The following is a 25473-nucleotide window of genomic DNA, read 5'->3' as shown; positions in this document are numbered from 1 at the left end:
ATGAAGATGAAAAATGGGTCTTTTCTGTTTATGGTTCATTTGAGGTTTCAATGATTTTTTTTTCATTCTTGGCATGAACATAGAAAATGGATATATTACTTTGGTGTGTATAAATTGATTATCTTTTGTTTTTAATGGCATAAAAGTGCACATTTTAATTCTGAAATGTTTTATTACATTCTTGACATGAAAATTGCAAGTGGGTGTTATTGTTTTTGTTTTACTTTAGTTCAAAAGTTTGGGATTAGTTGGTGGATTTTGTTTGTGTCTAATTTTTGTTTGTTTGTTTCTATGAAAAATGTCAATAGTGTCTGCTTAATGGATAACGATTATTGCTTTGGAAGAAGGGTACATGTTCTCAGTGATGAAGTGAACGATATTTGTTGAATTTTCTTCTCTACATTGCCTTATGAGCTTTCGGAACTAAAATTAATAATATGGTATGATGGTGATAGATTCTGTTTCCTCGGCGCGCAAACAAAGAAAAACTAGGAAAGATAGTGAACGATCTTAGAAATTTCCTAACATATCCTTTATTACTGGTTGATCAAGCAACTTAATCTATATAGTTATGATTGACAGTTGAAGTTATGCTGACTTTATTGGTGGAACTAAATAAAAAAATTGTTTTGGGGATAAGACATCCTTCAATTTGTTATTTGGACTTGGATGTGAGCTTCAGATATAAATGTATATTAATGAGGAAGATGTTATTGAATGGGGCTCCTCTCTATTTTTGGCCTATTTTTTTACCGTCTGACGACAAACTATGCCCGTATTTTTATACATACCATGTTGGGAGAATGTTAGGTCTTCAATATGTTCTCTTTTTTTCCCTTGTTGCTTGCTATTTTGGATTGAGATTGGATTGTTTCATTCTGAATTCAATTGTATAAATATAAATTTAATTTTAATTCAATATATAGATGAATTTATGCAAATTGCTTTAGACTATTTTCAAAATTTGTTCACCTCACAAGGATAGTCTATTTCTACATAAGGTTTTGGTTAATAGACTAGGCATGCCATCTGTGATTGTATTATCGAGGCCTAAAGTGCTTTTATATCATGACAACTAATTTGATAAAGAAATGAATTTCAAGTTGCAAAGATAATTTTAATTTCTATTTTTTGCTTCGTAAAGATTCTAAATTTGTATTGTTCATTTTTCTTTGATAGTGTGTTATTGCAACTTGAATTCTTTGGCTTGGTTGATTGCTTCCTCCACCCACAGTGGAGCGTCTTCTATTCACATAATCACTGTAAGTTCTTTGGAAATTAAATTATTTAATTTTATTTTACTGTTATTGAAATTATGTTTGGAGAAATGTGACCCTTTTACTATGATCTCAAGCTATATAACACTTTAATATCTTGCAGTAATGGCTCGTCTGCCTTTAATTGCACAAAGTGTGAGGCGTAAAAGAATTGGTATTGCATTGACAATATGGTTGCAAATCTGTAGAATTGCGAGTTGGTTCTTACTTACATTGGGTGCCAGCCATAGCCTACATACTTATAGACCAAGGATTAGGTCCTATATTTTAGATTTCTATGCAAAACGGGATTATGTGAAAAGGCTTATATATGCTACTGACGAGACCTGTATTGAACAAGTTAGGATGAATAGATTTGCCTTTTTTAAACTATGTGAGATGTTACAAACGTTAGAGGGATTGAAGTCGTCAAGGAACATACTTGTTGATGAGCAAGTGGCAATGATTTTACATATCATTTCCCATCACCTTAAAAAACGAGTTATCAAGCATCACTTTAATAGGTCCAGGGAAACTGTTAGCAGATCATTTCATGGTGTTTTAAATGCTGTCATACGCTTACAAGATGTGTTATTTAAAAAGGCAGAGCCAATTACAGCTAATTCTTCAGACACAAGGTGGAAATGGTTTAAGGTATTGGATTGAGTTTTATATATAGCTTGTACATAATTTAGTTGATTTAGATTTAAGTTTAGTATCCTAACTCAAGGTTTTATAACATGTGATATAGAACTGCTTAAGTGCTCTTGATGGAACCCACATCAAGATTAGGGTTCCAACAGTTGATAAACCTAGATATAGAACGCGAAAAGGTGACATAGCAACAAATATGCTAGGTGTTTGTACACCTGATATGTAATTTTTTTATGTTTTTCCTGGTTGGGAAGGTCCTGTTGCTGATGGACGGGTTCTTCGAGATGCCATTAGTAGGAGACATGGACTAAAAGTTCCTCATGGTAAACTAGATAGTTAGAGGACTTTGAATTATTCATTAAGATCAAACTTTTTTTAGGGAATTAATCATTTTAAAAAAAATTATACGTTGTTATTATCTAATTGATACTGGATACACAAATTGTGAGGGATTTCTTGCACCTTTTAGAGGACAATGATATCATTTGACTGAGTGGCGTCAGGGTTATCAGCCAAGTACTCCCCAAGAATTTTTTAATATGAAACATGCCTCAGCACGTAATGTTATTGAAAGATGCTTTGAGTTATTAAAACTTAGATGGGGAATACTTAGGAGTCCATCATTCTATCCTGTAAGGGTGCATAATAGAATCATTATTGCATGTTGTTTGCTCCATAATTTTATTCGAACCCATATGAGTATTGATCCTATTGAATCGAAGGTGGGAGAAGGATTACCTAGTAATGTGGTAGATGACAATGAACCGAATATCGTAAATATTCATCCATCGGATGCATGGGCTACTTGGAGGATGGAACTAGCCAACCAAATGTTCGATGAATGGCAAGCATCTAGAAATTAGTTAGGTTTAGGGACAAAATGAGTTTAAGTTAATTTGTTTATGTTATTTTATGTATCTAGTTTGTGAAACTTTGGTGATGTTTGAATTGTTTTTTGTATTGTACTAAACTTGTTGAATTATAATTTAATTTCTTTTCATTCATCATGTGTTATAATTTTATAAAGTCTTGAGCTTTTGATTCATGATATTGAACTTAATTTTAATTTTATAAAGTGTTCACCTTTTGATTCATGATATTAAACTTAATTGTAATTTGTTTTTTTTTTTCTTAAGATAATTATGTCAGGTGTTTCAGAATCAAATGTTTCTTCCCAAGCTTCTCGAGGAACCAAAAGGAAATGGGTTCCAGAAGAAGATGCGGCATTGGTTTCCTGCATGGTGGGCTTGCACAATGTTGGAACCTTTAATGTTGATACGGGGTTCAAAGCCGGTTATTTAAACGAGTTGGAAAAAATGTTAGAAAAGGCTTTACCCAATGCAGTGTTGAAGGCTAGACCTAATATTGAATCGAGGATTAGGTTACTAAAAAAGGATTGGTCAATCGTGTATGACATGCTTAATGGCCAAAACAATAGCGGTTTTGGTTGGGATGAGCATAGGCAGATCGTTTTTGCTGAAGATGCGGTTTGGAACTCTTATTTAAATGTAAGAATTGTTTCAAGTCTTTATTATATTATTTTTACCAAACTTATAACTAATATGATTTCCTCATTTTTATAGAGTCATAAAGAAGTCGGTCAATTCAGACATCGTAGTTTCCCTTACTACAACCAACTTACTGCCATCTATGCAAGAGATCGAGCGACTGGGAGAGATGCTCAAACAGCCGCTGATGTTATTGAAGAAATAAATGTTCAGGATGTACCTACTACAGATATTAATGAAGAAAGAAACGAATTTTATGACTACGAAGCTGATGTCTCTTTGGATGACATGGATGTTTCTGCTACGGAACCGCAACCAGATAGAAACCAAGTGGGGTTCCACATCTTCAAAGAAGAAAAAAAAGAATTTTGATGCAAGTGATCATATTTCTTCTTCATTTCATGATGCTACCACTTTATTGGCAGAAAACATGCGGGCCATTGGCGAACAAATCAGTAGGAGTATTGCCTCCGATGTGGTAGTTCAACAAAAGTTAGAAGAATTTCAGATCATCCAAGAAAAAACTACAAATTTATATCCAACCTTATGTGAAATAGAAGGTTTAACTGTGGATGAGCGCTACGAGCATTAAGCAAAATTCCATATCATCCAACTCAAATGTTCGTTTTCTTTAGTTTACTTTCTGATGTGCGGTTGGAATGGGTCAGAAGATTTCTTGCTGACCATTAAAAATCATGGTTCTGTTGATGATATTTTCGTAACTTTTTCTGTTTGTAATATTTGGGATGGTATGTCATTACAATGTTCTAACTTTGTGATGTTGTAAAATTGTATAACATATGGATTATGACATAGAATTTCATGAATTTCATGTAACCTTTTGTTAATATATGAATATTATGCTTATGCAAAATATAATTCTCAAGTTATTTATTACTTCTAATTTTTTTTATTGTAGAATAATTAAATTATTTATTTCACTAATGATATTTTAGCACATTAAATATGTATTGCAGTTTAAAAATAATAAAGTAGATTATAAATTATATTTTATAGTATTATATATTATGATTTTAGTAAATTCATATAAGAATATTTAATATTAAGAATTTTATTAAATTATATGTTTTTATTAAATTATATTTAATAATAATTATTTTAGATTATATTTCATAGTATTATATAGTATGATTATAGTAAATTCATATAAGAATATTTAATATTAAGAATTTTATTAAATTATATATTTTTAATAAATTATATTTAATAATAATTATTTTAAATTACATTTTATAGTATTATATATTATGATTTTAGTAAATTCATATAAGAATATTTAATATTAAGAATTTTATTAAATTATATATTTTTATTAAATTATATTTAAAAATAATTAATTTAAATTATATTTTATAGTATTATATATTATGATTTTAGTAAATTCTAACAATATTTAATATTAATAATTTTATTAAATTATATATTTTTACTAAATTATATTTTTAATAATTTTTATTTTAAATTATATTTTATAGTGTTATATATTATGATTTTAGTAAATTCATTTAAGAATATTTAATATTAAGAATTTTATTAAATTATATATTTTTATTAAAGTATATTTAAAAATAATTAATTTAAATTATATTTTATAGTATTATATATTATAATTTTAGTAAATTCTAAGAATATTTAATATTAAGAATTTTATTAAATTATATATTTTTATTAAATTATATTTAATAATTATTATGTTAAATTATATTTTATAGTATTACATATTATGATTTTAGAAAATTCATATAAGAATATTTAATATTAAGAATTATATTTTATAGTATTATATATTATGATTTTAAAAAATTCATATAAGAATATTTAATATTAAGAATTTTATTAAATTATATATTTTTATTAAATTATATTTAATAATAATTATGTTAAAATATGATTAAATTATTTATTATTTATTATTTATATTAATAATCTTATTAAAATTTAATAACAATAACAATAATCATCTACCTAAAAAAATTTCTGCTAAGGGTATTCTAGTCATTTTGGTTTTTTTCCTTATGCTATTACAACATCATTCCATTCAACCAAACACAAGAATACTATTACGCCTCTATTTCATTACATTCAACCAAACAATTGAATTACTATTACGCCTCTATTCCATTACAGCTCTATTCCATTACAACGAACCAAACGTGCCCTAGGAGTTAAATAGGTTAAAAAAACCTTAAGTATCAAATAAGAATAAATTGTCAAGTCCAGGCACCTTTGTATATATTTACTCTACAAAAAAAAACAGCTAAAATCAGCTAACCATTTTCAAAAGGGTTAAATATAAAATTGGTACCTGAACTTGTCCATTTCTCTCAGATTGATACTTATGGTTTTTTTTTGTCCCAGATTAATACTCGAACTTTTTTCAGTCAACTAAATTGGTACTCAAATCTAACGTTGTTAATTTTTTGCTGACGTGGCAGCGCTGACCAATCACACGCCACCACGTGGCGTCCTCTTGTACCTCTTTTTCTTTTTGTTTTCCCTCATTTTCTTCCCTTTTTCTTTTTCTGGCCTTGTTTCTACAATTCTTCATTTTTCTTCTTTCTTTCTTCTGTCAACCTCCCCGCCCCCAAATTTTCGCTCACTTTCTCACCATTCAATCACCACCAAAATCACACCTCTTAAACCCCTTTCATTTTTCTCCCCATTTTCCAACCACCATCAACCAACCCTCACCAACTTCCATGGCTGCTTTTGTTTGTCATCCCACTTTCAAGATTCACCATTAATTAATTTAAACCAAACCAAAAGCATAGACAAAATCTACTCACAAAATTGATCTTCGAGAAGATTTTTCACCTTCTAAAGCCTTTGTTTCTTTTTGTTATTCTTCTAATTAAAAAATAGAAAGCATTTCAATACATGAGATCTTTAGGGTCAACAATTGGGTTTTCTCCAACATTTTCTTTCCAACCAAGGTTTGGTCAAAACAACTTTTTGAACACCGCCAGTGCAATGCCCCAAACCTAACCCGATTCACTTGGTCTGAATTTCATGTGCTACTTCACAAAGTTAAACCATTAATGAAAACAATTTACAATTTCACATTTCTTTAAGCATGCTATTTGACATTTTAATTAGAAACTTACTGTATGAAAACAAGGGAAGTAACTTGAAATAATCTTATTACAATAGACTCAATGCAAATCCTTACAAAATGGAAGTTTATTTAATATAGACTCAAAAGGCGTATTCCTAGACTACGCCACATCTCCATTGTATGCATAATAGCCCACTCTGCAACCATTTTGGTGTACTCCTATCATTGTCCCTTCAAGCGATGTCTCATCTCAAGTACCTGAAAAGCAGTAACAAATCTTGTAAGTACACGAGTACTTAGTGAGCTTAACATAACAATACCTTGATGGATAATTGAAATCTTATATGAACTATTGTGTCAACCATTATTCTGCATCATTATTTCGACGGATACCACTACAATTTTATCATATTCTTATACTCCAATTATCATGCTCTTGTCATATTCAATCTTCCTATCCAATTAACTGAGGAATTCGTCCAAAACTTCCATAAATCTAGTCACAAAATAAATTCTTTGCAGACATACCCTCCGAGTCCACTTCCAAAAAACATATCTTAACACATACTCTTATTTCAAATAGTTGTTCAATAACATTTATCACGGATGGATACATAAATGTTTGGCAAATTCCTATGTAGAACTAGATACCATCAATTTCATCTTCAGACATATCCTGGTTCAACACTGCTCATACTCGTGTAGAAGAGTACTGCTAGACCATTCATTCGAATTCCATATCGTATTATATCAAAATCCCATAACTCAAGATGCCACTAATTCAGATTCAAAATAATTCTAGAAGAAGATTAAATACCCCTTCACTTTCCACATTTATAAATCATCATAACAGATACCCTTCTTAACATACAGATACACATCTCTTTTTCATGGAAACCCTTAAGACTTATTTATTCTTAACTCAAAACACATCAATACCTCCTCTTAACTATATTTATTACAGAACTACAAGAATTTACTTCTATTTTACCATAGAGACAGATATTTACACTCAAATCATTCCAGACATTCCTAACAGTTTACGTCATGTAGACCTAACAAAGCACGCCATACAGGCAATCATATAGAACCTCTTGTTACTGTCTGGTAAGCTTCACAGAACACATCAGAGGCAAGCAAACAATATACCGAATGCACCATAAGTCCTTATTAAAGAATACACTTTAAAGCAATTTAATCAGAGTACACCACAAAGGTGATCCGTACAAAGTATGCCCCAAAGGCGATTCATTCAGAGTATGCCACAAAGGCTGACAAGATGCCACATAGGCATCCTAAAATAGTCATGTTTACGATATGGATTTACTTAAACTCACAAAGAGTGAGATTTGCCCATCACCGCCCTTGGACATACAAAGAACCCTATTAGATAAATTGTCATTCAACATTTCTTTTTCAGAGTATGTCATAGCCATGAAATTTTTTCTTCAGAGTTTCATATCAGAGTTCGTGTTTATTGTCCCGACGAATTTTTTTATTTACCACCATGGTGACTCGACTCACCTTACAAACTCTACAAACCAAACACATCCCAGACCCAAGATTTCATAATTTCATAACACTCTTCATACGTGCAAGAGCCAGAGTAGAAACTCACCTGACTGATTCTTACCTTTCCATATTGAACTTTCATGCATACTTATCATTCAACTTCCTATTCCTAAAATACTTTGTACATATTATATTTTCACATGCAACATCTTTCTTATGTTTTACTCATTCATTAAATACTCAAAATTCATCACTATTTAAATTATTTACTGGCATTGTTCACATGTAAGATTCAAAGTAAAGACCCACCTGATTCACACTTACTGCAGTTTAAAACTCCAAATCCAGATATCCATCTCAAACCAGCAACAACCACTTCTTAGAAACAAAATTTCATTATTACCACTTTTGTACATACGAAAGACTTATCATATTAATCGTTGACAATCTCATACGGAAACCTTATACTTACAGTCTTACTGTTCGATCACCACATACAGATTTACTCATCCAAAACTTAACATGTAGAGCTAAAATGCTTACCCTGATACGAAATAACCTTTGATCATAAAAGAACCATAGCTTCTAGATCATCGATGTAAGATAATTCAAACTTAAGGTAGGTATCAGTAAATACCACTTAAGGAAGAGGAAGAAGAAAGAAAAACCCTTTCAGAACTCATCTCTCATATATAAATATGACTCCACTTAGTGGAATTTAACAAGTGTCATACGTTTCAAAACTTGTCTTCTTAATGGCATAGAGATTCTAAGCGAAATATAAATAAACACCTTCCAATCACAATTATCAAGCTAGACTAACTAGTTTATTTCTAACCAAATTACTTGGAATCTAACTAACACAGTATTCCATACAAACCAGGCATACTATACCTTTGGTGAATACTTATTCCATACTTACCCTTTTATCAATTAACAAGAACTTCTCTTTAATATAGCAGAATATCATGAAGTCAAATTGTTACAAACTCATATGGCAATTACTATACGCCAAAATAATCATTTGGACGGATAACACTTCGCCAAACAGACTATTTACTGCTATACGCCTAAAACTTTAGACTTGTCAGATCTGGGGTGTTACAACCAAAACCACCACGCTCTTCGCTCACCTATGCCATCACTTTGTAAGTCGCCACCAACATGTTTGTTGGGGTTTGAAAATTTTCTAGGTTTTGTGTTCTTGGGGATATTTATGGGTTTTTTTTTGTGATGTTAATTTTTTCCAGCTGATGGGTTTAATTTTTTTAAGGATTTTAGGTTTAAAGAATTTTTTATTTTCTTTTGTTTTTATTTTTTTTGGTGAAATAAAAACATTAGTTACATAAAGCAACCATTCGTTTTGTCTACTTGTAATAAATCTAAAAGATCCTTAGGAGCCTCATCAATAACTTGTAAGCTTGATTTCCAACTCAAACTGAGTTTAGCAAGACGATCTGCTACCAAATTTTGATTTCTTGGAATGTGCTTTATCCTCCACTCCCCTTCTGAATGCAAAATACGAAGAGTTCTTCGGAGCACAGTAATCCCTGAATCTTCCAAATCCATATCAGTCAAGATCTGAGCAACTTCAAGATTATCTGTCATAATAGTGATACGTTTATAGCCCTTATTAAGTAAAATGAGGATCCCATCAAGAATAGCCCAAACTTCAGCTTCGAACGGGGAGCACATGCCAAGGAATCGGTTAAAACCCACTATCCAATTTCCATCTCGGTCCCGAGCCACTCCTCCTGTTGCATTTGGTTAATAAATAATTTAATAAAAAATTAAAATCTAAAATTTGAAGTCGACTTTATTTACAAAAAAAAATTAAAGTTTCAAACTTGAACATAAATGTGAATGATAATATCATATATAATTTTCGTGTAACTGCAAAAAGAAATAGAAGAAAGAAGTGAAATATTTCTATCGTGATATTTCTATTAGATTTTGTCTTTGTGGGTTAGTTTGAAAAGGAGAGGGGAAGTGGTGGGGATTAGTTGCTGGTGGTTGGAAAATGAAGAAGAAAATGAAAAGGGTTTAAGAGATGTAATTTTGTTGGTGATTGGATGGTATTAAAGTGAGAAAATTTTAGAAGTTTTTGGCAGAAGAAAGATGAAAATGTGTAGAAGTAAGGCAGAAAAAGAAAATAAACATAAGAAAAGAAAAGAAAAAGGGAAGAGGAAAAATAATAATAATAAAAATTGGTACAAGAGGATATCACGACGCTCGATTGGCCATTGTCACAAAAAAATTTCTGACTACAAATTTAGGACAAGTTAAAATAATAATTTTATATTCCAAAATGATAATATCCCATATTCTTTGAACTACCCGAATTCATTTAATTCGTTATCTGAGAACCACCCTAGGAACCCATAGCTCTATCTCATTACTAACATATGTATCAATATTATTCAGCCAATACATAATAATTTAAACAAAAAAAACCCAACATTGAATTCATTAGTACAAGGTTCAACTTTTTTGTTTTTGTTCTCAACCACCCAAATAAGGAAAAAATGCAGATTTATTTATCTTTAGCTTTCTCTTCTTCCTTCATTTTCTTCTCCCACCTGCGTTTCTTATAAGCAAGCAACATCTCAGGCATTTTCTGCATCAAATTAGCAGTAATCTCCCTTCTCTCAGCAGCTATTCTGTCGCACTTGTGACCTTTCATCTTGCTTCTCATCTCTTTCTCCTCTGGATCGTACGACCAATCTTTGCCCGCTAGAAGCATTTCTTTTCAGAGTCTGGGTCGACGCCTAGCGCTGATGCCTAGAGGCTTCCAAGCTCCAAGTTCCCAATAGCCCATACTCCCTTTGATAACTCTACTTTATACTTAGCCAACTTTTCACGCCATGGGTATTGGTATTCTCCCACTGCCTTCACCACAGATTGTGCTGCTTTCCCAGCCATTCTTGAGTCCTATGAGCAAAGAATTTTGATTAAATTGAAATGTGTTGAGACTAGCCAACTTTGATTAATGTCTGAAAGCAAAAAATAGTAAAAGTGTCATGGAGCCGCTGTACTAGGAATTTAATCAACCCCAACAAAGAAACATCCATTCAGCAGAAAAATCAATCAACCCCAACAAAGAAGAAAAGAGGAAAAAGTGTTTCTTCTTCTTATGGGGTTTGAAGTAAAATGAAGAGAGATCAACTGGGTAGTGTATGAAAAAAGGAAATAGGAAATGAGTTTCCTCTGTTTGATTTCTAGGAGTTTAATGGCACAATATAAAAAGAAAGACAAGTAAAAGAAGTTACCTTTCTTGAGAGCTCGTAAAATTGAATCCTTACGCCTCCCTTTGTTGGATTCAAATTTGGGGGTTTTCGATTTTTCTGGATTGAAACTGAAACGAAAAGGGAATCCTTTTGGGCTAATCCGGGCTCATTGTTTAGCGCTTAAATAGGAAGCTAACCCACTTTAAAATCCGGCTTTATTTATGATTAGGCCTTTGAATTATACTATTTTCTCACTTTAATAAGAGAATTATTATTTTCATCCTATTTTATCTGAAAATTTATTAGCACCCAATAAGAATGTGTCAAGTAGCATGTATTTGGTAATTTAAGAACTAAAGTTGTACAAAAAGAAGTTTAGGTGTGAAATTGAAAAATTAATATTGGTAAAAGGCTAAACCGTAGCTTATGCTTATTTTAGTCCCTAAAGTAATTTTCTTTTTCTATTTTGATCTTTAAATGTTTTTTTGGCCCACTTCAATTCTTAACGTTAACACATGACTGAACCTATGAACTTATAATAACGTTAGGGACTAAAGTGAGAAAAACAGTATTTTTAGGGACTAAAATATGCATTAAGCCCCTCTCTATATAAATATATGTAGATAAACCCTAATAATAACCCCCACTTGCCCAAAAAAATCAAAAATCCCTGTCAACCGGCAGAAAGCAAATCAAACAAGGAATTCCAGAAAAATGGGAAGCAATCAAGCTGCAGTGTCTTTCTTAACCAACATCGCACGCGCAGCTTTTGGCCTCGGTGCCGCTGCAACTCTCCTCAATGCCTCCATGTACACCGTGGACGGTGGCGAAAGAGCTGTAATCTTTGATCGTTTAAGAGGAGTGTTGGACAAAACGGCCGAAGAAGGTACCCACTTTTTGGTCCCATGGCTGCAGAAGCCTTTCATCTATGATATCCGTATGAAGCCTCACACCTTCTCATCTATTTCCGGAACCAAGGATCTCCAGATGGTTAATCTCACTCTTCGAGTCCTTTCTAAACCTAAGGTAATCAAGAAAGCCTTTTTTTTTTATTCAAATTAAATGGGTTTTCTTTTACATATATGTATGAAGAACTAAATCTTGATTAGGCATGACTTTTTTGTATGTAATTATGAAATGGGTTAATGAAGGTTCTGGTTTTTGCTTTTTGCATTTTAAGAAAAGAAAAGGCTTTTTTGATGCTATGACCGGAGTTCTGATTCTACTAACATTGTAGTTTTGATCATGTATGTATGCTTGATGAATGCTACGGTTTAGTTTGTTATTTAAATATTAATGTTTGATTGGTTGTATTTTTGCGAAAAAGGTGGATAAGCTTCCTGAAATTTATCAACGCCTTGGTCTTGAGTACGATGAGAAAGTGCTTCCCTCCATTGGAAATGAGGTGTTGAAAGCTGTGGTTGCACAGTTCAATGCTGATCAGCTTCTCACCGAGCGTCCCCAAGTGTCTGCATTGGTCCGGAATTCACTGACACAGCGTGCGAGGGACTTTAACATTGAGCTAGCCGATGTAGCGATTACACACTTGTCATATGGTGCCGAATTCTCAAGAGCAGTGGAGCAAAAACAGGTGGCACAACAGGAGGCAGAGCGGTCGAGGTACGTTGTGGCAAAAGCTGATCAGGAAAGGAGGGCTGCTGTTATCCGAGCAGAAGGTGAAAGTGAGGCTGCGAAGTTAATTTCGGAAGCAACTCTGACTGCTGGTATGGGACTGATTGAGCTAAGGAGGATTGAGGCATCAAGGGAAATAGCTGGAACCCTTGCTAAGTCACCCAACGTGCAATATATTCCTGGTGGACAAAACATGCTTCTCGCTATGAATCCATCTAGGCCATGATGGTAATTTCCTTTTTCATTACCTATATATGTGTCATGGCATATACAGTTATTGTTACATCACTACTTATCATGCTCTCTCAATAATCTCTGTGTCAAACATTGCATGAATTTGCTGACTGAAAATGGATACTGGTGTTTATTTTCTGTTGTTATTACATAGTACTTGATTTAACTGTTACCGAGAGAATGAATTTTTTGAAGACTATATTTGCTTATCTGCGGTGAGGCTGTTTAGCAACTTGCTCTAGCTTTCATTAGGTCATATTTGTCTGCATCTGAATTGTTTCAACTAATTATGAAGTATGGTTCCTTTCAACATCCTCTTATTAATGCATTGTTCCTATTTTGATATTAGATGCCAAATGTCAGTTTCAGGGATGAATACATACAGAATGGAATACATACAGAATGGAGATTTCGAACCTTCCAAGTAAAGAACTGTTACAATTAACGAATGAAGGAAGTAATAGATTTAGAAAGGAAGCAACGTAAAATAAACCAAATTTGATACCTTGCTGCTAAGGCAAAATTTGCCTCTGCCAATCTATGAGTCTCTTCCTTATCGCGTATGGCATTGCCACTCCCTTTGGCAGCATCTACTAATTCAGAACTTAATTTGAAAGTGATACTTTGACTCAAATGTTTTTCGGGGTGCTGCTAATAACCAACGAATGGGAAGTGATTTTCCTTGTATGGATCCTATTTCAATGGGAACTTGATGTAGCTTAGAAGTACGAATGCCTACAGTCATCTGCTCTCCTCATAAGTTTATAATATGTAATCGGGTTTTAACATCATTTAGTATTTTTATTCTGTTTTGATTACATGGCTCATGCAATTATGATACCTTCATAGAAGGCTGTATGTGTAATTCTACAATTTGTAATTCAGGCCTTATGGTGAAGATCGACTATGATATTTCACTGCTGTTTTAATGGTTCTGCTTTTGTTTTCCCTTCTGGTTGTTGCAGGAGCTTATGACTTGGAACGAGGCTCGACTGGTTGTGAATTTACGTATTTTTATTGCATTATCATTGATGGGAACTTTGTGATGTTTGAAACCATCTTATGTCTAGGAAAAAGAAAATAAAGTTTGAAGGACCATGCTTAGCTTTAAGGTGTTTTTGATGTCCAGTTGGAGAACATATGCCTTTTAGAATTAGATTACTAGTAGAAATCAGTGATTTTAGAACTTTAAAGATGGTTTTGATGCTAAATATATGTCCACTTCTCATTGTTCCCAAAGTATTCCTTAATCTTACCATGTAAGGTTGCTTATTGATAATAAAATTCTTCGACGGTATCAGTTAATCATTGTTGTTCACTAGTGGATACTTAATGGTCTGTTGGCATAAATCTCACTGAAGCAATTTGCAAGACTAATAACCATAAATATATAAAAAGTACCTGTTTAGTTCTTTAGTACTTCTACATCCAGTGGGGGCGTAAGTTGGAAGGTGGGTCAAAGCTTGAATGAGATCATTTTTCATTTCTTGTACCGCCAATGTCCTCTTCCACGTCATATCCGAACGTTTGCTTTCTTTTTTTTGATTTTCTACGTAACCCAAACAGACCCTATGCATTTCCTATCTGACTTATATCATCATGCAAAGCTTGTAAGACCTCATCCGGTGGTGATTGAGGGATTTTCAGTCCCAGTGCCCGATAGCCTCACAGTCCAGTTCAATTGTAACAGCGAACGAATTCTTCGCTGTAGTAGGTTGCTATGGCCATCACACTTGGAGATCATCCGCACAATACTCGTATTATCAGATTCAATGGTTAGCTGCTTAATACTCAGCTCCCAAGCCATTCAAAATCCCTCGTATATGTCCCATAGCTCTGCATCAAAGGCTGAGCATTTCCCTATAATTTTGATGAAATCATTCACCCAATAGCCTCTATGTAACAATTCGATTTTTTTCGGTGATAACAAATGCGGTTTCGAAATTTTGTTTCTATAAATTGAGTTTGTAAGGATAAAATTAGAAGATGTACGGTATTAGTATGAAAATATATTAAAGATCGGTTAAGTAATTTAACAGAGAAAATCGTTAATTAAAACTCAGATTAAATTATAAAAGTTCAATCACTATTAAATTTTAAATTAGAAAATGTTTGAGGACTTAATTAGCAATTATCCAAAGAGCCTAAATAATTACGAAACCATGGTTTCTTGTACTATAGCGGATGATAACGACGGTGATTAATTAACTTTACAATTAAATAAACATGGTTTCTTTAACCATGGTTTCTTTAACTAAACATGATTAAATTAAATAAATTAAGTGTTGATAGTAATATATAAGCAAGTTAGTGGAGAGAGAAATTAACATCGCCCATCTTGTCCTTCCTTCAATCGTCTAAACTATTAAGAAGAAAGAAAAACATTAATTTTCTTAAGCAAACATTCGGCCACCAATTCACTAAGGGAATTAAGCTAAATCTTTAATATTTTTATGGAATTTGAATAATGAGAATTTGATCTAGTTAGTTCATGTGTTAATTTCTTCAATCGTTTGATGTTTAGCAAGTTGTCATTAAAGCATAATTAATGAAATTAAGCTTGAAATTAAAGAGATTGTTAAATAGTGAATTTAGATTATGTTAAAGATGAAGTTAGAAATTAAGTGAAGTTTGTTAGAAGATTTTGTGACATTAGGGAAAAAATTAAATAAAGTGAAAGCTATCATGAAATTATGTTATAGATAAATAGTATAGGGTCCTAAATATAAGGATGTGAAATCAGATTTTGAACCGATGTTAAATATAAGAAAAATGAGTATTTCATATATAAGGACTAAAATGAATAAAATGTAAAATATGTTGATTTTGAGTTTGAATGTGATTTAGATACGGACTAATGCCATTGTCTTAATTAAATTATTAAACGTAACTAAGATGATGTCGGGTCATCTTGAGAGAAAGGAAAAACGAGATTATAGACGAGTAAAGGAAATACGATTTGTATTTTTATGATTTGAGTTCAATATGCATGTATGCATGATTTGTTAAAAACTAGCTTATGGAGGTAAGCTTTCTATTGTCTTATGATTTAGTTTGCATATGATGATATAGAATGTCGAGAATTTAAATTAAGACAAGCATAGTATAAATGAGCATGGTATGAAACTATGAGATGTGATAATGAACATAAATGTATTGATTCATTGGTTATCCTATTAACTGTCTCGGGCAAAATTAAGTATAGTTGACATGCATTAAGATTAGATCAGTGTACTGACCACCTCTAAACGTGCAACCATTCAGAGTAAAAATCGTGCAAATAATATATATATTAAGTGTAGTATTTGCAAAAGAATAGGCCAAATAGTAATATATAGAAGTGTTACAATGAAACATCGGTAAGTATTCCAAATATCGTACCCAAGAGGTTGCAGATTGAAAAAATTTATTATTAAATAAATTACAAAAAAATAATTACTAATTTATTAGTAGTGCGAATCCAAATTGAAAGACTAAATAAATAAATTAAATTAATTACCCTAAATTAACCTAATAGAATTTCCTGGCGTCACTAATGAGAGCTTTAGCCTATATCCGATTAACAAGTAGAAGACTAAATTGCTTTAATGATTGTAATTAACAGGAGAAATCAGATTTTAATGATGATTAATTATTAACTAAACAATATTCTCTTGACCTCTCCTACCTAACGAATCAATCAATACACACTTACTTCTTGACCTCACTTTCACCGTTTCAAACAATAAGTAGGTTACCGATACTCATTTTGGTGGAGATAGAGAAAAAAAATATGGTTATACAGGAAATCCCCTAAATTTTTCCTACAATTATTATCAATATCGACTTCTAAGGCAATGGTTTCATCCCGCCGACAATTGAAATAAACCTTTGATATCTACCTAAAGCACGAACACAAACACAAACACGAACAAATCAACCTCCCTAAACCCTTAAAAACTCTAACAAAACCCTAAAATCCAACTACTACCTTAACCAAAACCCTAACACAAACCAAACAAACCCTAAAATCAAAATCCGACCAAAGAGAGAGAAAAACCGGTACAAAAATGGACCTAATCACTCAATTAAGTTTTAAAATCGACATTTATGCCTTAATTTAGGCCTTTTAACGTTTCAACCTTTTTTTTTTTTTGAATTAGTGACGTTTCAACTTAGAAGCATCTTACGTCGGGAATAATGTGTATATAATAAAAAAACAGGTCTAACATTCCCGTTCAACCATTTTCAGTACGCCGATTTTAGATTTAAATAAGTAAATTAAATTCTTTAGGTTTTGATGCTAAATAGAATGTTTAGCTCTTGTTCCCAAGTTTACCTTAGCCTTGCCTTGTTTGTTTGTTTCCTCGTAATTATATATATTACAAGTGTTTCAGACAGAACACAATTACAGTGTAAAATTAGAAACTCCCAGAATCCCGAGCAATTTCTATTATTATTCCCATAGCATCTCTTCTATATTTTGCTAAAGCTGAAGAACGAGGCTATTATTAAAAAGTCCATTATGAAATGAGTTTGGTTCACCAAAATCACTCACTTACACAGAAGCCATGTGCCGGATCAAGTCGATCACACGAGAACTGTGACAGAAAATCATGACACCGTAAAAAAAGCCGCGGAGAACAAGCATATATATATACATATATCTCAAGCTAATAATGAAATGTTAGTTTACCTGTAACCCCATTCGTTATCGTACCACGTGACAAGCTTAACAAAATTGTCATTTAATGCAATGCCAGCCTTGGCATCAAAGATGCTTGACCTGTTAGAATACAACAGAAGGTAAGTTCCATTTATATATTTGTATCACCTTAATCACAATAGGACAGAATGGATTGGTTTCAGATCAGGTAAATCTAGATAAGATCAATCTAAGTGTCAAAATTTTCAAGACATTTTCAGGTCAAATCACTTCGTATTCAAGTCAATTTCGAGTTCAAGCTGCTTCAGGTTTAGGTCTATTCAAGTTTGGGCAGTTTTGAGTTCAAGTCATTCAGGTTCGACAATCAGGGTTTTTAGGTTAGGTCATTTCAAGTTGGAGAAATTTCATATTTTTGAAACTCAAGTTTTGATCAATTTAAGTTAGTTGTTCAGGTTATTTCAAATTCAGGTAATTTCTTGTTCAAATCATTATCGTGTTTGACTGTTGACTTCTACGGATTTGGGTCAGAATTGACTGATCAACAAAGAACTGTCTCAAGCATGCAAATCAACATTATGAAAGGCATTAAGAATGAAGTTTCACACCTGCTGTCCCCAACAAAGTCAGTCGATACCAAGTCTTCATCTACGTAGCCAAGAATTCCTTTCAAATTAGTTTCAGATTCCGCCCTACATAAAAATATATATTATTTAGGTACATTATATAGATAATATTATATTCTGAAATATTAAAAATATCATTACAATATAAAAATATTCTAATCCTTACTTGATAGCGCCCTTGATATCTTCATAAGAAGCCTTCTTCTCAAGCCTAACCGTGAGGTCAACCACAGAGACATCAACTGTGGGAACACGGAATGCCATTCCAGTCAGCTTGCCATTCAATGATGGCAACACTTTGCCAACAGCCTATACAATTACAATATAAACTGTCAAACTTCAAATCCAACGACTATTTAACAATAATAAAGACAGTCATTGTTGATCGTAATTCATTTATTCAAGGGTGAAAACAGTTATTAGTATTTGAAAATCTAAAGATGATTATATACCTTGGCAGCTCCAGTGCTGCTAGGAATGATATTGAACGAAGCAGCTCTACCACCTCTCCAGTCCTTCATTGATGGACCATCAACAGTCTTTTGAGTAGCTGAAGTGAAGAGACTAATCAATAAACAATACATACTGATAGCAACAGAAAGCAATAAAACACCATATATACTTACCAGTAATCGAATGGACAGTGGTCATAAGACCCTCAACAATGCCAAATTTGTCATGGATGACCTGCCACCATGTTTACAAGACCATTATTACCATGAAGATAAAACTATTTGTCAGAAGCTCCAAAACAAATAAAAGGGAAACCACTATTACCTTAGCCAATGGAGCAAGGCAGTTGGTAGTGCAGCTAGCATTGGATACAATGTGAAGGTCAGGCTTGTATTCCTTCTCATTGACACCCACAACAAACATGGGAGCATCCTTACTGGGAGCAGAGATGATTACCTTCTTTGCACCACCCTAAAAAGTGAAAAAGCATAGATCAGATGAGAATACCATACACGAAGATAAGAAGAAGAAAATCAAGTTCCAAACACACAACTTTTGGGGGCCTTAACTCCAAAAAAGAGAACTCAGCTGGTACCATAAAATAAACATAGGATCAAATTATTATCACAAACCTTCAAATGGGCAGCAGCTTTGTCCTTGTCAGTGAAAACACCAGTAGACTCAACGACATAATCAGCTCCAGTCTCACCCCAAGGGATTTCTTCAGGGTTTCTGGCATAAATCAAAAGCCAATCAATACAATAGCTCCTAAATGGAAAAACTCACCATGTTCCTCAAGTCAATTACAACAACCCATTTTGAAAAGAAACACATGATATCACCTGATGCCGAAAACAGTGACAGGCTTTTCACCAAAGAGAAGGGTTTTTGAGTCCTTCACCTTAAGCTCATGGTGCTTCCATTGACCGTGAACACTGTCATACTTAAACATGTAGGTCTGTACAAATACAATTATCAAATCACATCAATAATTAAATCGTTAAAAAAACTGATTAAAACGGTTCTTCATTTTTCATCCTTTCTTTTCAAATTAGACACAAGATTCGCTCACTAAAAAACACCCAATCAGAACCAGTAAGTTTATAATAAATCTCTTAAAGATCGAACATGAAATACATCAGTTTACCAGTTGAAATTTAAACTATTTCATCATGCTCTGTTAGGTAACACTAAAAGTTCAAGAACCATATCACAAGAAAAAAAGAAAGAAAGAAATTCAGATCAGCACTCATCTCAGAGCAGAGAAGATCAGATCAGCTTTCTTAAAACTAAAACCAATATAACACAAACATGCACGGAGACTAATGCCAAAACCTAGTAAATAAGTGAGAAATAGGAAGGAAAATACAGTGTACGGACCATGTAATCGGTGGTGATGAAAGGATCGTTAACAGCAACGAGCTCAACATCTTCACTTTGGAGAGCAACTCTGGCAACCAAACGCCCGATCCTTCCAAATCCTTCACCAAACAGAAAAAGAAAATCAGATCCATAATAATAATAATAATAATAATAATAATAAGAGTACCGTTGATTCCGATCTTGATCTTCCCCATAACGAAAGAAGCGAAAAGAACAAATCTCTGGAAAAAAAATACGACGGCAAAAGAACGGAGGTAAAGGAAGTGAGAATTGAGAGGAAAAAATGAGTAAAAAGGGGGTTTGTTTATATATGAGAGGAAGTATTGGTGACAGAATGATAGAAAAGGGAAAATGACGGAGATTCTCACGAGGAAAGTGGGGTCGTTGTTCACGTGTTCTTTGGAGGATGATGAGAAGAAGAAGAAGCAAGGGTAAAAACGTAAAATCAAAGAGGACAGTGCAGAGTGAATAAAACTATAAATGTATTAAAGATTTATTCTTCTTGAGTTTATCCGATTTATTATTAATCTAGTCAGTCACAAATGATTATATCTTCTAGGAGTTATCTGTTTTAATACTCAAGACAAAATATTTCTTTAATTGAGTTTTATAGACGGCATATTAGTCTTTAAATCGGTTTATTCAATTTTTATTAGACTAATAACATATTTAGGTTCATTTACTAAGATAAGTTGTCTTTTTGTATTACGATCCGACCACATAATATCGCTTAATATTAGTTTAAACATTAGACAACCAATAAGATAATATTTTTTTTATTTTGTTTTACGTGCAAAAATTATATGATGACAATTATACAAAGTATATTAATGTAATTTATGAATTTATTTTATTAACTAATCTATTCGTAAAAATTATAAGTTTACAAATGAATATATTACACCCAGAGCACCAGATCTAACAACCCTAACAATGGCTCCAATTGTTACATATCACTCTTCTAAAAGTAACCTCACATACAAGCAAAGAAATTCTTTCCAAAAATACCTAAAAAGAATGCCCAAAAATACAGAGCCAAGATGACAAAATAAAGGAATTAACAAGAAACTTCAAAACTATTCAAGGACTCAAATCAATTGCTTTATTTATGTTCAAAATCCTCATTTATTTTTATCATTTCAATAGTAACATTATATATATAAATGTTGTCTGTAATTTTTTCATTTTGATTCTATATTTTATCGTATTGACATAATTCATCGAAATCTTTAATAGTTTTCGTTTTTATTTTCAAGTACCTAAATCTCTTTTTGAGTTCCCTAATTAGTTATATCTTGAATTTCTTCAAGAACATTCGCCTCGCCTCTACTTTGTGACTATCCTAATTCTCTTTTTTTTCTACTTCTGGTTAAAACTTTCATCTTTGTTTTCTTTTCTTTTGTTAAAACTTTCGTCTTTGAAATCAATTGATTAACCATGCTTGAGGTATGCGTTACTTTCATTTGCTTTAACATGTGATGCATCTGTGTTTGTCTCTCTCTTAACCCTGTCAAGTCAAGGCATGGAGACCATCTTCTGTGTACAACCACAGTGCCAATAGTTTTGCACTCAACTTCAGTTTGAAGGCACAATTCATTCCCTGCCAACAAACACAAGGATTTGTACGACAGCTTCTGATGAACAATTTTGCAATTTCATTATATGAAATGCAAGTTAAGGACGTTAAATACCCTTATCGAGACGGAGAGCATGATTTCCTAAAAGGATGTCCTCATCCTCTAACCAAACACTTGTTTAGTTCATCACCTAGGCAAAGACAACTGCTTCGTTAGTTGTACCCCCAGTACCCTTGATCAAGTTCCAAGAATAAAAGCAAAAATGAGAGGAAGAAGAAACCTTAGTGACAGTAATGACCGGAATGTCACCTCCATGATCTAATGCCTGATCTGGTTTAGCTGTTGACCGGTAACCTGCTGCATACCAAATGGCGAAGCTTTTCACATCAAAGTAAGAGCATAAAATCATTTTACACAAGAATCCACAAAGCACCTGCAAAGGGTATTGACACCGACCCAACTCTCTATAAACTTAAAAGGACAGTTGTGTATGAATGCATCCTGGTGAGCACCAGGAGATCTGTTCTAAGGGCTGAGTGATCCCATTAAGCAAACATTACAAAAACAAAGTTCAGAATTACCAAAAAAAATTACAGTTCTAATTTGTAAAGTTTCGGTGTCCAGACTGTAGGGTACTGAGCTTCTATAACTCAAGTATTGTACCTCACAGAAAATTCCAGAAAATAAGGAATAATTATATGAATATTACATGACATGCAAACAAACTTCTATTACACAAAGATCTCCAAGTACAGCTGAACATTAGTTCACCCTGGGCTACTGTTCCACAGACATTTCTTTACACCAATACTTTGCCATCAGCTTCTCAACAATAATCTTCAATGCAGGAGCGCTAATACTGCACTTCTGTTCAGAAAAACAAGATTTGCCTTCTTCAGCTGCCTTGCAAAGCTGTGGATCCAATGGAACCTTTCCGAGAAATGGTACTCCCATTTCTGTACACATTTTTGCTGCACCACCACCACTGCTATCAAAGATTTCACTGGCAGCAATGAGATCTAGCATTTCAGGTGCTTTCTCCTTCATATACTCAATAACCTTCTCTGTGAGATCAGTATGTTCACCATTCTCTGTCATCCTCAAAAACCTGAAATCTTTCAACGGCTGACACAAGCCACTCATGTTCTCAACAACTCCAAGAACTGGTACTCCAACTTTTTTGCAGAAACTAACTTCTTTACGCACATCAATCAAAGAGACTTGCTGCGGCGTGGTGACGATGATAGCTCCATCTATCCCAGTAGCCTGTAGGAACTGAACGATTGAGATGTGCTCATCAGAGGTCCCAGGAGGGGCATCAACAACCAGAAAATCAAGCTCTCCCCAGTATACATCTTTAAGGAATTGTTTGATGAGCCCATTTTTACGCGGTCCTCTCCAAATGACAGCTTCATCAGGGTTGGGGAGCATGAACCCAATTGACATTACGCCAAGGTTGGACTCAACATAAACAGGGGACCAGCCAAGGTTACTCTGGTGAATGTCTTGACCTTCTAGGCCAAGCATTTTCGGAATGCTTGGACCACAAATATCAATGTCCAGTAGACCCACCTGGAAATCCTTAGCTGCTAGTGCAAATGAGAGTTGGGCAGAGAAAGTGCTTTTGCCAACCCCTCCCTTCCCCGATAAAACCAGTATCTTATGCTTAACAGTAGCCATTCTCTCTGCAATTGCAACCAAGTCTGCAAAATGCAAAGCATTATAAATATTAGTATGTCCAATAACAGATTCATACTCTGGATAACATGGTCAAGCTAGGAAAGAAGCAAAGAACTTTATGTTTCATAAACTATATAGCCATACAAAGATAGATGATAATCCTTCCATATAAAACCCACAATGTGCCAAATATAAAATAGAACAGATGAAAAAGGAAAAAAACAACATAGCAACTAAAATGGACAGAGCAAGTTACATAGCCCAAAAGAATTCATCACTTCTCATTTATGGCATATATGTTCACTGCAAACAGTTCTCCTCATTAATATATGAGGTAAAATCTATTGAGCTTTAGACAGTTAAAGCAATTATAAGAGAGCATATTTTTACAGACCATTATCAAAATTTAAATCAAGAAGTGTGAAAATAATGAAATGAAATTACAAGGACAACCAAAACATGGAACAGTTAAAGGGTGATAAACCGTGTCAAAAGTCAAAGCCCTCGTATAGATAAGACCCGATGCACTAGTATATGCAACACAACTTAATACTAAAAAACTATTGAACTACCACCATAGCATATGAATGTCGAAGAGTCAATATCCGAAATCATCTAATACTAATTCCAATCTCCTACAAGGTCCGAAATTCCAGTTAAAGTGCTAAGCTATTCAACCCCACTTCATGAGTAAGCTTCCCTAACATACAATACTAGAACTTTTGAAGCAATAACTTATCATTGAAAACATAAGAGCTCCATCACCACTAAAGGTTATTAACAAATTCTAGCTCCAATCGATTATGAGAGAACCATACTGGTGACATCTACAACAGCTGTTATTTTCTCTAGTAAAGCTTCATATGCTTCGAACAAAAAGAAGAAATAATAAGGCTTCATATGCTAAAGAAACCATAAATTCTATTTTAGCTACCAAAAACAAGTCACCAGATCACCATGAAAGTAATAATACTTAATGAAAAAACAAAATAAAACCCAAACTTAGAAAATATAATGAAAATATTGGAAAGAAAGAGTAAACCCGGGTCAGGGCCCTTAGGGGCGGTGGCACAAACTTCTTGATTAGGGCAACCTTGGCATGCATCGGATTTACCAGCTGACTCCGATTGAGGACCCGGACAATCTGAAGAGGAATGAAGAAAATGAATAAACTATATAAAAAAAAGTAATCCACAAAATTGACTGAGAAAACATACGTTCATTGGCGTTTTCTGGGATTTCTCCGTTCTCCATGGGCAGATATTTCTGATGAAAGCAAAATAAAATTTTATGAGAAGAAAAGGGAGAGCTTCAAGTGCTAACAATGGCGGCAACAAAAAATGAGGAAAATACTGTTCTTAAAAAAGCCCAAATTAATTTCAAAGCGAATTCTCCTCTTAATTGCTGTATAATTATCCAAACTTTGACTTATTTGATTTGAAATTTGCTTAATTGAACATTAAAATTTTAGGTTATAAAAGTTTGCGAAAGAATGAATAAAGGCCCAATCGAATTAACAAATTTAAGAACCGAAAAGAAAATAAAAGAGGCCCACTCTATATATCATAAATTTGAAAGATGCCCATCACTAAAAAAATAAAATTATAGTATTTTTGGTTCCCTAAACTGAAAGAAAATACGAATGGGATGGTTATTCCGTAGGAATGAAATAAATAAGTAATAGATTAATGGGAAAAAAAATCGAATTGTTTAGTTAAATAAAATGATTTTAGGAATATGTAAATTATAATTGTTGACACCATTTTTTGGTTGGAAAACGGGGTTAACTTGGGTTTTTAAAAATGAAAACGAAAACGGGAGTCGCCACCAATCCTTTTTTGATAAGGTGTGATTGGATCACCTCGAAAAGTGGTTGTTTTTAATAAACGATTTGATTTTATTAAAACAACAAGTTTGGTTCACGAAATTCAGAAAAATGGGTTCGGGAGTCGGTTACGCACGAGGAAGGATTAGCACCCTCGATACGCCCAAAATTGGTACCTAGTTGATTAC

General features: G+C 33.2%; 3 protein-coding genes and 1 pseudogene across 8 annotated transcripts; 1 reads left to right on the top strand and 3 right to left on the bottom strand.

Annotated features, from left to right (window-relative positions):
* Window positions 1-10282: 10282 nt before the first annotated feature.
* LOC107892190 (uncharacterized) lies at window positions 10283-11398 on the bottom strand (annotated as a pseudogene).
* Window positions 11399-11841: 443 nt separating this feature from the next.
* On the top strand, window positions 11842-14404 carry LOC107892189 (prohibitin-3, mitochondrial). 5 transcript variants are annotated; one of them, XR_001682517.2, is made up of 4 exons: window positions 11859-12259; window positions 12561-13093; window positions 13449-13523; window positions 14065-14404. XR_001682517.2 is itself a non-coding variant. In XM_016817202.2 (3 exons), exons 1-2 carry the CDS (start codon window positions 11948-11950, stop codon window positions 13089-13091), a joined length of 843 nt encoding a protein of 280 aa, XP_016672691.2. In that variant the 5' UTR covers window positions 11842-11947; the 3' UTR covers window positions 13092-13093; window positions 14065-14404. The 5 variants fall into 5 exon arrangements, 3 of the variants coding, with proteins under 3 accessions (XP_016672691.2, XP_016672693.2, XP_016672692.2); XR_001682516.2 differs by having other exon boundaries at window positions 11860-12259; window positions 13463-13523; XM_016817202.2 differs by lacking the exon at window positions 13449-13523 and having other exon boundaries at window positions 11842-12259.
* A 2997-nt stretch (window positions 14405-17401) lies between these two features.
* Window positions 17402-20645, bottom strand: LOC107892188 (glyceraldehyde-3-phosphate dehydrogenase 2, cytosolic). Its single transcript, XM_016817201.2, has 11 exons — window positions 20370-20645; window positions 20201-20301; window positions 19663-19778; window positions 19453-19552; window positions 19145-19291; window positions 18994-19054; window positions 18820-18917; window positions 18534-18676; window positions 18350-18433; window positions 17775-17864; window positions 17402-17679 (listed from the first exon to the last, which is right to left on the bottom strand). Exons 1-11 carry the CDS (start codon window positions 20395-20397, stop codon window positions 17637-17639), a joined length of 1011 nt encoding a protein of 336 aa, XP_016672690.1. The 5' UTR covers window positions 20398-20645; the 3' UTR covers window positions 17402-17636.
* A 1656-nt stretch (window positions 20646-22301) lies between these two features.
* LOC107892192 (cytosolic Fe-S cluster assembly factor NBP35) lies at window positions 22302-24991 on the bottom strand. Of its 2 annotated transcripts, none has more exons than XM_016817205.2 (3): window positions 24678-24991; window positions 24503-24604; window positions 22302-23483 (listed from the first exon to the last, which is right to left on the bottom strand). In XM_016817205.2, exons 1-3 carry the CDS (start codon window positions 24712-24714, stop codon window positions 22558-22560), a joined length of 1065 nt encoding a protein of 354 aa, XP_016672694.1. In that variant the 5' UTR covers window positions 24715-24991; the 3' UTR covers window positions 22302-22557. The 2 variants fall into 2 exon arrangements, with proteins under 2 accessions (XP_016672694.1, XP_016672695.1); XM_016817206.2 differs by having other exon boundaries at window positions 22302-23465; window positions 24678-24907.
* Window positions 24992-25473: the final 482 nt, after the last annotated feature.

Source organism: Gossypium hirsutum, chromosome D09 (genome assembly GCF_007990345.1).
Source record: "Gossypium hirsutum isolate 1008001.06 chromosome D09, Gossypium_hirsutum_v2.1, whole genome shotgun sequence".
Taxonomy (NCBI): domain Eukaryota; kingdom Viridiplantae; phylum Streptophyta; class Magnoliopsida; order Malvales; family Malvaceae; genus Gossypium; species Gossypium hirsutum.
Note: the sequence above shows the minus strand (reverse complement) of the source record. Positions and strands in the feature narration are given on the sequence as shown.

What these genes read in the sequence shown, in the direction of transcription:
- LOC107892189 (XM_016817202.2), top strand. Translation starts at nt 11,948, where the DNA reads ATGGGAAGCAATCAAGCTGCAGTGTCTTTCTTAACCAACATCGCACGC. An exon ending in GAGTCCTTTCTAAACCTAAG is followed by an intron (nt 12,260 to 12,560) that starts GTAATCAAGAAA and finishes TTTGCGAAAAAG; the next exon opens with GTGGATAAGCTTCCTGAAAT.
- LOC107892188 (XM_016817201.2), bottom strand. Translation starts at nt 20,397, where the DNA reads ATGGGGAAGATCAAGATCGGAATCAACG. An exon ending in GATATCAAGGGCGCTATCAA is followed by an intron (nt 18,434 to 18,533) that starts GTAAGGATTAGA and finishes ATTTTTATGTAG; the next exon opens with GGCGGAATCTGAAACTAATT. An exon ending in GACTTTGTTGGGGACAGCAG is followed by an intron (nt 17,865 to 18,349) that starts GTGTGAAACTTC and finishes GTATTCTAACAG; the next exon opens with GTCAAGCATCTTTGATGCCA.
- LOC107892192 (XM_016817205.2), bottom strand. Translation starts at nt 24,714, where the DNA reads ATGGAGAACGGAGAAATCCCAGAAAACGCCAATGAAC. An exon ending in CCCAGAAAACGCCAATGAAC is followed by an intron (nt 24,605 to 24,677) that starts GTATGTTTTCTC and finishes ATTCCTCTTCAG; the next exon opens with ATTGTCCGGGTCCTCAATCG. An exon ending in CCCTAAGGGCCCTGACCCGG is followed by an intron (nt 23,484 to 24,502) that starts GTTTACTCTTTC and finishes TGCATTTTGCAG; the next exon opens with ACTTGGTTGCAATTGCAGAG.